The 13,544-nt window shown below is 39.6% G+C and overlaps 1 protein-coding gene across 4 annotated transcripts in view; it reads left to right on the forward strand.

Moving 5' to 3' along the window:
* The window catches only part of AHCYL2 (adenosylhomocysteinase like 2), a 171,655-nt gene that overhangs the window by 110,046 nt on the left and 48,065 nt on the right, over positions 1-13,544 (forward strand). For 3 of the 4 annotated variants that reach the window (XM_060020869.1, XM_060020868.1, XM_060020871.1), the window contains exon 2: positions 9,557-9,668. In XM_060020869.1, coding sequence (XP_059876852.1) covers positions 9,557-9,668 — 112 coding nt within the window. The remainder of the gene's footprint in view (positions 1-9,556; positions 9,669-13,544) is intronic. The other variant, XM_060020870.1, reaches the window with a different exon arrangement.

Here is a 13,544-nt window from a genome sequence, read left to right on the forward strand (position 1 = left end):
TATTTCAAATAATGCAGTGTTTTAGAACTAATGGAAAAAATTCAGATAATAATTCTAGTTGGATTTCTAAGTTTGTTTTTGAACCTCCAGCACTCACTAATAACAAGAAGGGGAAGCAGGAATTCTGGTTTTCTTAGGTGAGGGCTCACATTAAGGTATTAACCTTTGGTACTTCTATAAAGGAATATTACAGAAGAATTCCGCAGAACACTGGTGTGTCGATTCAGTCAACAGAAGTGTGATAGTAACTCTTATTCTCATAAGTAATACATCTCGACGCTGTCTTATCTGCTGAGCACATCCTCTCAAGAGGAGCTCCTACTGGACTTTTACCTACTCACCTTCTTTTTATTTAAGTGAACAAGATAACTGTCCTAAAGGAGTTAGTGTGACTATTGCTCAAGCGATACCACCTAAGACTTCCCAGCTTTTAAGAAACGTTCTTTAATAAAGCACAGATCTGCTCTGTCTTATGGCACCTCTTTTACTTAGCGATCTCCTGGCCCTTCTCTCTCAAAAACCAGCAAAATACCTTTGATCAGTAGATTTTTTTAAGAACTATGAGAAAAAGTAGGGAGGGGCTGGCCTCAATAACTCAGTTTTTTCATCGGTTATCTTTCCCTTGCCAAAGATTAACCTCTTGAGGCTTTCTTTCAGATACCGCATAGTTGTTAAGTTCTGACCTGGTCTGAAAGTGCTTTCTTAGGCTGCCACCAGTATCCATTTAGCCACCGCAGTGAGCCACTGAGCACCCTCTAGTGTGTTGCCTATAGATTTCCAGACTTTACCTGTAAAGTGTTAGAGTGCCTTTTAATCCCCAAGAGGAAACCCTGGAGCCAGTTCCCAATAGTGGGTCAAAATTTCCATTTAAGACAGCTTTAACAAATAACTCATGTTCCAGTTTACATATTAATGTAATGAATTTTCCACTGAGACTATCCTTGCCCCCAAAGGAAGTATGACAAGGCTCTCAAACCTTCTTTCAGGGGGAAAATTTAGCAGAGAAGGTGCATTATAATACCTCCCTTCTTGTTAATGATCAGTAGCAAAAAGGGACTGGCATACCCCTCAGAGAATAGGACTCAAGACCACAGACAGCAGTTGACAGTACTCACATCACTGACTCCCAGCAGGGAAATAAGCCAGGACGAAGTTTGAAGAACCCGTCTTGAGAATTGACAAGGTAGAGCTTCAAGTTAACATTCCATCATTCACTGGAAAACTTCTGCTAGAGCCTCTGCTCCCCAGCTATTTTCATGTGAAAGATTTTCTTAGCTTTGTTCAGGCAGTTTTACTGCTAAAAGGTTGGGGAACTCATCCTTTTAAAGACTGTCTTTATTAATATATTCTCACTTCCCCTGAGAAATCTTTAGTCCCTAGTGGTAGGTGAAAATACCTCCTCTTATGTGCATGGAGATCAGCAGTAACCTTTTCTTAAGTTTCTACATCTTAATATTTCCTCCTCCCACTCAAGCTCTTTGTAGTACTGGGTACTTTTCCGTAGGAAATCTAATTCACTTTCTTGAGTACCCAACCAGCTGGTTACCCGATTTTCTTTCGGCTAGAAGTAATCCCTTTTATAGGTGAAGAATTTGTTCCAGCAGCTGATTTGGCTTGGAAGGGAGAGATGTCTCTAAGAATGCTTGAACCATATCTAGTTGGAAGTGAGACAAAAACATTTAAGGTATCTGGTAAATGGCCGTAGAGGTAGCTTCACTATAACTCTGGGTCAGGATTGACACTTAAAGCAAAGACCCATTTGAGAAACTGATGAAAACTATGGACCCTCTCCCTAGGAAAATATACACATACACAACATTTTGCATTCTGTTTCAGAGCATGGACCCTAGGTGAAGAACTTTTGACCTAAAAAAATAGAAATGTTAATATTTTATATTTGTGTATCATTATGTTGCCTCTAAAACCTTCTCACATACATTATTGTATTTTCTCAGCACACATTTGAGATAGACAAAGTAGGTATTATTGTTCCTATTTTACAAATGAGGATTACAGATGTTAAGTACTAGAAATGTTAAGAAATGGAGATACAAAAAAGAACCTCTGATCACCATCCTTTGTAGTACTACTTTCTGTACTTGAAAAGGAATTAATTTGTTTTTTCTTGGCGTGCTCTTCTGTAGGGTAAATAGATCTTCTATCCTCCCCATGAGTCCTATTTTTCTTAATGTGTTAACTGTCTATTCTTAGCCTTAAACTGTAGAAATCAGAATTAGACCCAGTTCTCTTTATATCCTGTGTCGTGTATAAAGAAAGGATCACCTCATTCCATTCTCTGACCTTTGAAATAACCTTTTCTTTTCTGCCTATGAATATGTCTCCATGGTCATAGCCATAGATAGGATAAAATGGTTGGTTATGGAGAGAGTTAAGAGAGTTAGGGCGAATTGATTCATGCTTGCAGAGAGTGTTAGAGCAGTGGTTCTCAAACTGTGGTCCCCAGACCAGCAGCAGCAGCAGCAGCAGCAGCACCTGGAAACTTGTTAGAAATGCAAAATTTTGGTCCCCACCCAGATTTACTAAATCAGAAACCCTGGGGTGGGGCCTTGCAATGCATTTTTATAAGCTCACTGGGTGATTTTGATGAACCTAAACTTTGAGAACTACTTTGATAGATAAACTTGTTAAGTGGTAAGGCTTTTCCTGTCAGTCATAGTATCCTAAATTGCCTTCTGGCTGTATTTGGTATAGAGCTGCAGCTCCCTCTGCTCAGGCCTAGTGACTTAAGCCATTAGACCAAGGAGTTCCTTTTCACCTGAGTGAAGAAAATGAGGAACCAGCTGAGAGTGTTCTAGGGTGAATAACCTTGGTTAGGAAGAGCAGAAGTTTAGAGACTCATAAAGCAAGCAAAAAGATATTGGTCTGTCTCATTTCATGAAATTGTGAATAAGAGATCAAGATTGTCATGGATGATGGTGAATATCGATATTTGAGTTCAATTAATTTCCGTTTCAACTTTTGGTAGTGGCATTGGGCAAAGTTGCCAATTAAAGTGCTGTTAGATTTCAAATTCGTATATGATTTAGCCATTACAGACTTGTGGTTTGATCAGAGCCCCCAAATTATCTGCAATGATGTCCTTTCTGAAACCCAATCCAATAAGAAAGTAAATTTAAGGAGCAATTTTAAATTAAATAAATTTAGGATAAATTAAGAGGAATGACATGTATACACTGATGTGTATAAAATTGATGACTAATAAAAAAAAGAGGAATCAGGTGGGGCTGGTACACCCAGGGGAGTTTTTGGTCTTCTGATCAATATCATAAGGTTTGGTGTAGTGGAAAGAGCTTCGACTCTGGCGTAAACACAGGCTCACATTCTAGTCCCACTTACTTGCTGTGAGACCTCAGGCAAATCATTTGTTCTCTCAATACAGTCATTTGTACTTTCCTAATTTGTCAAATGGGGATAATTATGCCAAATTTTTAAGATTCTTATACTGATTAACAGAAGTAACATATACACAGTGCGTAGTAGGCTCTTAATAAATATTAGTTCTCCTCCCCTTATTCTATTCTCCCAGGGACCTTTTCTCTCAAAATGAAGATTATTCTAAAAAAAAGAATCTACCATTTTATGTTCTTTCTTGTGCTCAACAAGTACTCATTTTTTTTTTAAAAAAATCATATCTGGGATTTTATAGTTAGGGAATTTAAAATGGTATAGCTACAAAGAACATGAACAAATCCAAATAATTTCCAAAGCTATTATCTTAACACCATCTATATGGATGACATTGGGGGGAAATACAGAAATGATTCACAACTGAGGGCTGGTTCAGAGGGCTTGTTTTCTAATGGGGAGATCAATATGTAACAATCTATTATGAAGACCAGAGGAAATAAGGTAGAGAGAACGAATTAAAATAGATGTGAAAGGATCTTTGACTTCTGCTGGGATCTAACTAACCTAATTTTTTTTTTTTTTTTGCTGTACGCGGGCCTCTCACTGTTTTGGCCTCTCCCGTTGCGGAGCACAGGCTCCGGACGCGCAGGCTCAGCGGCCATGGCTCACGGGCCTAACCGCTCCGCGGTATGTGGGATCTTCCTGGACCAGGGCACGAACCCGTGTCCCCTGCATCGGCAGGCGGACTCTCAACGACTGCGCCACCAGAGAAGCCCCTAACTAACCTAATTTGATTGCCTGATTCCTGGTCCATGCAGCAGTGATTTTCTGTGGCATTGTCAATATGACACTTTCAAGGGTCACATTCCAATAATGAACCTCTTTGCCATTTGCTGACACATCTGTCGGCATGCAAATGTTAACATCACTAACCCCCTTTCATCTTCTATTCAAATTCAAAAATAAATTACCTGTTCTCTCTAGGGTCAAACTCCCACATCCTGGAGATGAGCAATGATAGTAAATTACTGAAAATAACAAGCGGATAAACAAATAAATTGAAATGGTCTCTGGGGAAATGCACGACACATAATTGTCTATTAGATATACAGCCAGTAGTTTGTTCTCCTACCCTTCTCATCTGTTCCATCAGCCTTCCCAGGAGAATATGTCTCTCCAGCTCCTTTCTCTACACTGGTCACTCTTATCATGCATTAGCCCGTAGCACCTTTCCATGATTAATAGGCAGTCACCTCTGTGCAAGATTTTGTTTTATATCTTCTGTGGAATATTTTTATGAATTGTAAAGTTATCAGATTTATCGTGGCATAAAAGTCTCTACAAACTAGCTCCTGTTTTTTCTTCAGCTTCATGCCCTGCTACTTCTAACTTCCTGTATACATGTACTTAGTTCTTTGTCATACTGGGCTCCTGGCAGTTCCGTGTTCCTTTTGCTCTGTGAATATTGCTCTATGTACCTAGAAGGGCCACCCTACTTCACTCATCTTGAAAATTCATTCTCCTGAGTCGAGTATCAGATTAAACTCCTCTTCTAGGAAAACTTCCCTAACATACCCTGCTGACTTTATGCCACCATGTTATATGCTGCCACTGAATCTTGAACACACTTCTATTATAAGTACAGGCTTGTATATCTTTCTGTACCTGTGACTGACTATTCCATGAACTATTTGAGAGCAGGAACTATATGGTTTTTTTACATTTTTAACTCCTGACACTGTAGGAACCCAGTAAGTTTCTGATACATAAATCAAAGAATCAATCAGAGTCTATGCCTCCATTAAGGGAGAAAAGCTGTACACATAAAAACAAATCTTTCATTTATTCATATATATATTTAGTACCTTTCTCCCTGTGCCAAATGTTGTACTTGGCAGGAAGAATAAAAGGATGAGTAAACGTGATGCTTGACCTGGAGGAGCTCACTTTCTCATGGAGTAGCAGACATGTGATCCCTCATTTCAGTGATGCTAAGACATTACTGGTCATCACATGTGCCATTATGTTATGGACAAGCACTCATTCTAAAGGAAGAATTCACATCACATTCCCACCCCAGTCTCTGTAACATATACTTGAATGTAGTTTTCCTATTCACTGGGTCCCTTTCAGAAACCAACAAATAAATAATGTGATTCTTTGCCCTTTCATTTGACTCTACTTGATATGCAACAAGGTCATTATGATTCTGGGGGCCCTGAGGAAATAGAAGACTCCCTATGCCAGTCACACCTTCCACAAAACACAGTTTTTGAAAAAAGCAAGCAGATCACTCGACACCTAATCAGCAACAATCTTGAGATGGAACTAGAAACCGAATGTCAAAACCTGCATAAAAAGATGAACAATTAAGAGTAAAGCAGTGGTCAGAGAAAGTTGATTTTCTTGGTGACAGAGCTGAAACCTGTGTTCCCAGTTTGACTAACCCAAGGACACAGAGTGTAGGTTAGGGGCTGCCTGAGCACTTGGCTCCTTTTTTTTTTTCTTACCATCTTTATAAATTCCCTCATTGTTTTACTGGCTCTGTAGTTAATTTTTTTCTAATGAGACTAGGTTAACTAAAGTCATCTGACATGGAAAAGGAGGAGGTATGGTTAAAAAGGAAGCTAATTAGCAAGTTAATTATAGCAGGTAAAAAAGTGCACCGGTTATATAAATAAGCTATTGTTATGCACATGCAAGTTGGGCCTTGTCAAGGGACTTGTTAAGGTTTAGAGGTCAGAGGATCCGTGTAATTAGGTGTTTAGGGAAAAAATAATAATAATAAAAGCAAAACAGCCACCAGAATTAGGAATGGCTGATGAGCCACTAACAGAAATGCCTTATTAAATTGGGCTCTGCTGCTGGAGGGGTCGTTGGAGTGCTTCAGGGTTTCCAGGGAAGGCACCACCACCAAAACAACGAAAAGAAAAGCTAGCTGGAACCAGAGCCAACAGAATTGCTGATGAGGAAAGTTTAAAGGCCTAGACACAAGGGCCCCTGGACTGGAGAGGTGGCAGTAGGGCTGGTGATGTCACTATGCTGAGCAACAAGAAGAAATACATTGTCAATGGCAACTCTGGGATTAAAGCCCAGGTGAGGCTAAGCTCTTATTTACCAGTCTTGCTGCCGCTATAGCCACTGTTGTAAAAGGCCAGCTGCTTTTACCCTCCTTTCCTGCTTTCGTCCCTTCTTCTGGCGTAACGTGAGCTGCTCCTCTCCTAAGTCTCTTTCCCTTCCTCACCTTGATGCCTGTTGGAATTAGGCAATTTTCTCTCAAATGGATAAGGAGGGTTCCCTTAAAGGACCCTCCGATTTCAGATAAGGTAGGAAAGTTAGAGGTAGAATCTACCTGAGTATCCCAACCGGGGTGGGAAGATTACTGTTTTACAAGTAGGAGTGAAAAATGTAATGGCACGTAACTATTAAGGGGAGGTGGGCACCAGGGATGGGTTGTCAGTAAAAGATAAATATTTATTTCTTGGGGCAATTGTATAACTTACTCTATATAAGTGATTAGTCTCTTTTTAATATTCTTCTGTCTTAAAGAAACTTGAGTTCAGTGTCTGACAAGTAAACAAGATTTAGAACCCTATGTCTCTGAGTGCAGAAAGCCTACATAGCCTAGTCTTTAGTGCCAAAAGATAGCCTAAACTCGGGAATTCCCTGACGGGACAGTGGTTAGGGCTCTGCGCTTCCACTGCAGGGGGTATGGGTTTGATCCCTGGTCTGGGAACTGAGATCCCACAAACTGCACAGCACAGCCAGAAAAAAAAAAAGATATCCTGAACTTGACTTGGGTAGGAGGAAGTACTGTAAATGGAGGGGACTTTATAGAGAAGAGAGCTCAGTTTAAGGTAACTGGTTTGAAATGATGGCGCAGCTAGATGGCTACATGGTTTGGTATTGTTGGGGTAAACGGGTGTGTGCCCACCCACCCCATCCTACAAATCTAGAGAGGTAGAGTGACTGGTCCCCTCTAGTGGTGTGTGAGTGCGAGGGGGTGGTACATAATCTAAGGCAGGGTTTGTCTGTTACTCTTTTTTAAAAGCAGGCACTACTGACATTAGTGACTCATTGTGGGCTTTGGAAAGTCAATGACTACTCCTCTTCCTAGATGGGCCTCTAAAAAAGAATGAAGACATATTATTGTCTTGAACAAGCTTGGTGAAATGGAAGCCAGGGTTTTGAGCTTGACTGCTACTCCCCTCCCCATCTTCTCACCCACCTTCTTCCCCTTCCCCACTTTTTTTTTTTTTTTTTTTGCCCTTAAAAATTCTTTTAACTGTAGACTTGGCTTATGGTTACCATATTTACTTAATATTCAATCAAGTACAGACTCTGAAGATAGAGTACGATTCATCGTTTCGGCACATGGCTGCCTATTATGTGTCAGGCGTTTTCGCCTGAGGATATAAAGGTGAATAAGATACATGGCTCCTGCCTTTATGGAGCCTAGTTTGTACAGGATACAGGTAGATAGTTGTATTCACTGTGATAAGAGAAGTACATGGAAGTTCATCCCATGGAAGTGCATAAAAGGGCACTTTATCTTTTTGGAATAAATTGCTACTTCAGTAAAATAATTAATTTTGCCATTTTTCATTTTGGGAAATGCTTCTAATCCAAAGAATTTTCTTATTGCTGCAAACAATTTGCAAACTCTAAAGTACTACACAGGCTATATTTGTTGTTATAGCTATGAAAATGCTACAAATTCCCCTAAAAGGCATGCTAAGCTAATTTGATTTGGCATTGGTCCCCTTGTCTGAATACTCAAATGACTCAGTAGTTACCTCTAACTGCAGGAAATGTGGCCGACAGTTGCTGCTTTCATTCTGGTATGCCGTATCTGTGTTCTGCCCGTCAAGGAACCATCTTTTTATCATGAAAGGCAGAATCAGTTGTCAGATCTTTGATTTTTCCTGCCTCCATGCCAAATGGATCCACATCTAAGCAATTATGCAAACATTCAATTAGGGAAAAATAAAGAAAGATATTTGTTGAATAATGATATGAGCTTTGATGTGAAGTGTTATAAAGTATCAGCTGAACTTTGAACAGTAGGAAAAAGAGATAAAATTGCAAAAAGATCATGATCAGATATTGTCCAAAATGCAACCTCCAAGAATATTGAGGTTTATACATATTCAGTCCAGTTATCCACTCCTACATCTGTTATAGTTAACAAATTATCAACCTTGTGGCTTTTAGTATTTTGTGATACCAAACATTAAAAATTATAAATTAGGGAATTCCCTGGTGGTCCAGTGGTTAAGACGCTGTGCTTTCACTCCTGTGGCCCGGGTTCATTCTCTGGTTGGGCAACTAAGATCCTGCAAGCTGCAGGGCGTGGCCAAAATTAAAAAAAAATTTTTTTAAATAATAGATTAATTTTTACTATACTTATTAGTACTGAAAAGCTAATTAATGCATTTTAGAAAGCCTTTAAAAAGCTAGAGTGACTACCTGCAAGAGTTACAAGAACAGTGAATTTGTAGGGGGTGGGAGTTGGGGATCCAGGTATTAATTGAATCACCTGCTGTGTTTCACGGTTTGCATACATTGTTTCATATAACCCTCTAAAACTTTTGAAGTAAGTTCTTTCATCTTTGTCGTATTTACCAGAAGAGGAGGGTCACAAAAACATCTTGATGAACAGCATATAGCTAATGAGTGGCATAACCAGGGTTTAAATGCAGTTCCAGAAAGCTCTGTATGAATAGAAAGCTTTTTTTTTTTTTCTATTGTACCATACTATTTCCTGAGAATCTTAAAACCTGAAGGCAGGTCACTTTACCTTTCTGTATCTTGCAGTTTCTCATCTTAGATATATGAAGATTGGAATAGATAGTCTCAAAGATTCTTTCCAGCTTTAATTTTCAGTTAAACTATAGGAAGGATTTCTGAATATGACTTGACTTTCTATTTTAACCGGTACATCCCCTTCTCCCTTTGATTGCAAGAGGTATATAGTCAGAGAGTGGTTCCAGGATTTAAATTTCATAGAAACAGAGTAGGTAAAGAATGAAAAATCATTCTCTCCAAAGAGTCTTAACATTCCAAATGTGGGTTAGTGCAATCAGATCAGCTATGAGGGAAGGTAAGATCCTATAATGCAAGCCTTGAATTGCTGTCTCAAAATGGAGGTTATTTTCCTTTGTGTAACTAGAGTTCTTTTTCTTAGCAGATCCAGTTTGCTGACCAGAAGCAAGAATTCAACAAACGTCCCACCAAAATTGGACGTCGCTCTCTGTCTCGCTCCATTTCTCAGTCATCTACTGACAGCTATAGCTCAGGTGAGGACTGAACGGCTATGGACCCACTTGTGGAGGCTACTTAAGTATGATCAACGGACCCTCCTGTCTATCCCAGGCTAATTAAGCATGATCAAACCTATGTTTTGGTATAAACACTTTGATTCTCAGTGGAAATTTGGACCAAAATTCTGGATGGAATCTTTGGATTCCTGTTGGGGATTCAGAGTGGAGCTTAATAGAGGCTTCCTCTTCCAATAAAGGCAGAAGAGGGTGATTAAAGAAATTGAGCTCTGACTTATTCAGAGGGTGAGAGTATGTTGCTCGCTGATGACCTTCACTGAGCAGCATGTGTGAAGACTTGTGTTTTTTCCATTCTTTGAATGGAAAATAAAAGAGGGGTTCCCCATACATCCATCTGGGAAACCTTAATTGCCCCGAGAAACAGTGAAATCATTGTAGCTAGTTCAAGTGAGCCCTTTGCCTTCTCTTCTAAGCTGTGACATTGTATTGTCTGTTACTCCTTCCTTCCTGGCAGTGGCATTAATTCCAACATATGGGCCCTGGGCTTGAGTTATCATTTAATGCCAGATGAATATTAACATGTGAGACCTTTTGTCAGCATTGACCATTTGTTTTTTGTTTGTTTGTTTTATTTTTAACATCTTTATTGGAGTATAATTTCTTTACAATGTTGTGTTAGTTTCTGCTGTATAACAAAGTGAATCAGCTATATGCATACGTATATCCCCATATCCCCTCCCTCTTGCGTCTCCCTCCCACCCTCCCTATTCCACCCCTCTAGGTGGCCACAAAGCACTGAGCTGATCTCCCTGTGCTATGCAGCTGCTTCCCACTAGCTATTGACCATTTGTTCAACAGTGCCCAGTATATGTCTGATCTAATATGGAGCTATTTTATTTTGCTCTTATATAGGAATGTGGTAGGAAGCTGAGTGTTTATCCTAGTTACCTCTTCACATTATAAATAGAACATTCATTAGAAAATTTTCATCTTGACCTGAAATTTTGTTTTTCACACAAATAGGAAAGTAGTGTTTGTTATGTAAAGTTGAAGAAAGCTTGTTTGAGACACTAACTTTTAGATTGGGTAGATTGTTATTTACAGTTTTTACATTTCTTGTTTTACATTTCCCTCACAATCACATAATGTAAATCCCTAGGGATTTTTGTCTAAAGATACCGAATTTTGTACTTATTCTGCTAAAATAACCAGCAGAATAATAAATAATTAAATTAAACAATTTTCAATAACTGTTGAAAATTGATGAACCAGTTACTGTAACTCTGGAAAGTATAATAGTTGTGCAAATGTGAATTGTAAAAGAGTGTGTACATTTTAGACTCTTGAGTTTGTGCATGTTATCTAAAGATTGATAACTAAATGATAATAGTACTAAAATTTAACTTCAGCTCAATCTCTTCCCTACACACTGGGCCCACATTTCCAACTATGTTCCTGTGGAGAAAACCAATGCCTGCCTTCCCACAGAAGTCCCCTATGCAGGGAGGGTACTTACAAAATCTCTATTTACCCAGAAGAGTGGGTTTGTCGCCTTTGAACACGTAGTTGCCTGGTATAGCTCATTGGTGAGTGATATTGACTGATGTCACCACCCTGCATAGATTGGACCTTTTAGGTTGAACTATGTGAAATTGCCATTTCTATAGTAAAAACAATTATCAACCTTATATATCCATTTAAGGGTGCTGAGTTTGGGAGTGTGGAGTCGAAACATCCTGGACTTAGAAAATAACTTAAAGATCAATTATTCAGCTTCCCATTGGATGCTGGAATTGCCTTGATAGCATTCCTGACAAATGGCCATCTGGCCTCTTTGGGAGCATTTTAGATCATAGGGTGATCCTTGCTTGATTTAGTAATTTAGCTCCCAATAAGCTCTTATACAATCCCTAAAATTTAAAGATTTTATTTAGAAATAAAAATCACCATATTTGGCTGCCTGATTTGGAGGGCATCCTACTGTCCTGGTTAACCTTATCTGGATATATTCCAGATTGTGTCCTTTTAAAAATATTATGCCTGTGAATATAATGTTCTTGGTGTGGTCCAAAATAACCTATAGTAGGTGTTATTTCCATAAACTCAATGCTTTTCAAATGAAACCTAAGATTATGTTTGCAGCTGTGTCACACACGCTGTTACCTTCTCTTGTTTCCACATGAATTGTCAAACCCTTTTAAACAGACTGTGGGGGCTTCCCTAGTGGCGCAGTGGTTGAGAGTCCGCCTGCCGATGCAGGGGACACGGGTTCGTGCCCCGGTCTGGGAAGATCCCACGTGCCCCGGAGCGGCTAGGCCCGTGAGCCATGGTCGCTGAGCCTGCGCGTCCAGAGCCTGTGCTCCGCAACGGGAGAGGCCACAACAGTGAGAGGCCCGCGTACCGCAAAAAAAAACAAAAAACAAAACAGACTGTGAATGGAGATGCCTACTGCCTATATTCTTGGACTGGGAGTTAGGAGAGACCTAGTTTCTAGGCTTTGATCAGTGTGTGATTTGTTGTGGGATCCTGGAAAACTCTGACAGTCTGAAATGCCCATAACAGAGGCAATGGGAAAGTTATATGAGGTAACACAGAAAAAGCTCCATACTCATCAAATGAAAAGCCAGGAATAACAAAATTACAGCTTTCTAAATATGAGAAGATATGCAAATGCATGTCAGTAAGAACTTGGAACCCATTTTCAGCATATGTTATATTTTAATTGACTATAGAAATTAATATTGTTAGAGCCCCAAAGACTGATCCTTGGACTTCTTCCCTTCTGTGTTCATCTCTTCCCAAGGGAACTTATTCAGTCTCCTAGTTTTAAATACCATATATTGGTGTTTGATTCTCAAATTTTATCTCTAGCCCAAATCTTTCCTCTGTACCCTAGCCCCAGATATTCAACTACCTGCTCAGTCCTTTCACTTCGATGTTTTATAGGCATCTCAGCTCTCCCATGTCTTAAAAACTGAATTGCTGAGTTCCAACCTTGCCCGTCTTCAGTCTATTCTCAATGCTGCAGCCAGATTCATTTTTTAAAATAAGTCAGATCGTATCACTTCTTAGCCCCAAACCCTCCAGTGGCTTCCCAGTCTCGCTCTGAGTAGGATCTAAAGTTCTCACAATGGCCTACAAGACCCTATACCATCCACCCTCACATTATATTTCTAATCACATCTCTAATTTCCCAAACTTTCCTCCTCCCCTGGCTATTTTGTTCACTCCAGTCGTGCTATCCTACTAACTGTTATTTTGAAACATGCCACGCATTCTCCTGCCTTAAGGCCTTTGCACTTGCTATTTCCTCTGCCTGGAATGCTCTAGGATACCCTCACTGGGTATCTTGCCTCCTTAGGTTCTTAACCAAAGATCACCTTCTCACTGAGACCTATCCTCTTTTAAAATTGTACAGACACCCCACACCTATCAAATTTTCCTCCTTTATTTTTCTCCATAGCACTTATTATCATATAACATATAATTTATTGTTGTCTTTCTTCCCTTACTTGAATATGAGATCCATGAGAGCAGAGATTTTTATCTCTTTGGTATTGCTCTATTCCCACCACTTAGAACTGTGTTTGACACATAAGAGGTGCTCAATAAATACATAGTGGGGAAGGTGTCCAGAGACATTCTTATACGACTTTACACCCCTGTAAAGGAGTATATACCTCTGATACACTTTCTGTATGTGAAGAGTTAGAAGGTTTATGACATTTCAAAAAAAAGATACCTTCCTGTCCAAAGTGCTTGTTTTGCTGAAGATACTTAGAGTCTTACCTAGGCTGTGGTGTACTCTCCCTTCCTAATGATCCTAATACTAAGTTTTGCCGTGCTTTTATTTAGGAACCTCTTCTGGCCTTTTCAACCAGGCTCCTTCTGGGA

Source organism: Delphinus delphis, chromosome 9 (genome assembly GCF_949987515.2).
Source record: "Delphinus delphis chromosome 9, mDelDel1.2, whole genome shotgun sequence".
Taxonomy (NCBI): Eukaryota; Metazoa; Chordata; class Mammalia; order Artiodactyla; family Delphinidae; genus Delphinus; species Delphinus delphis.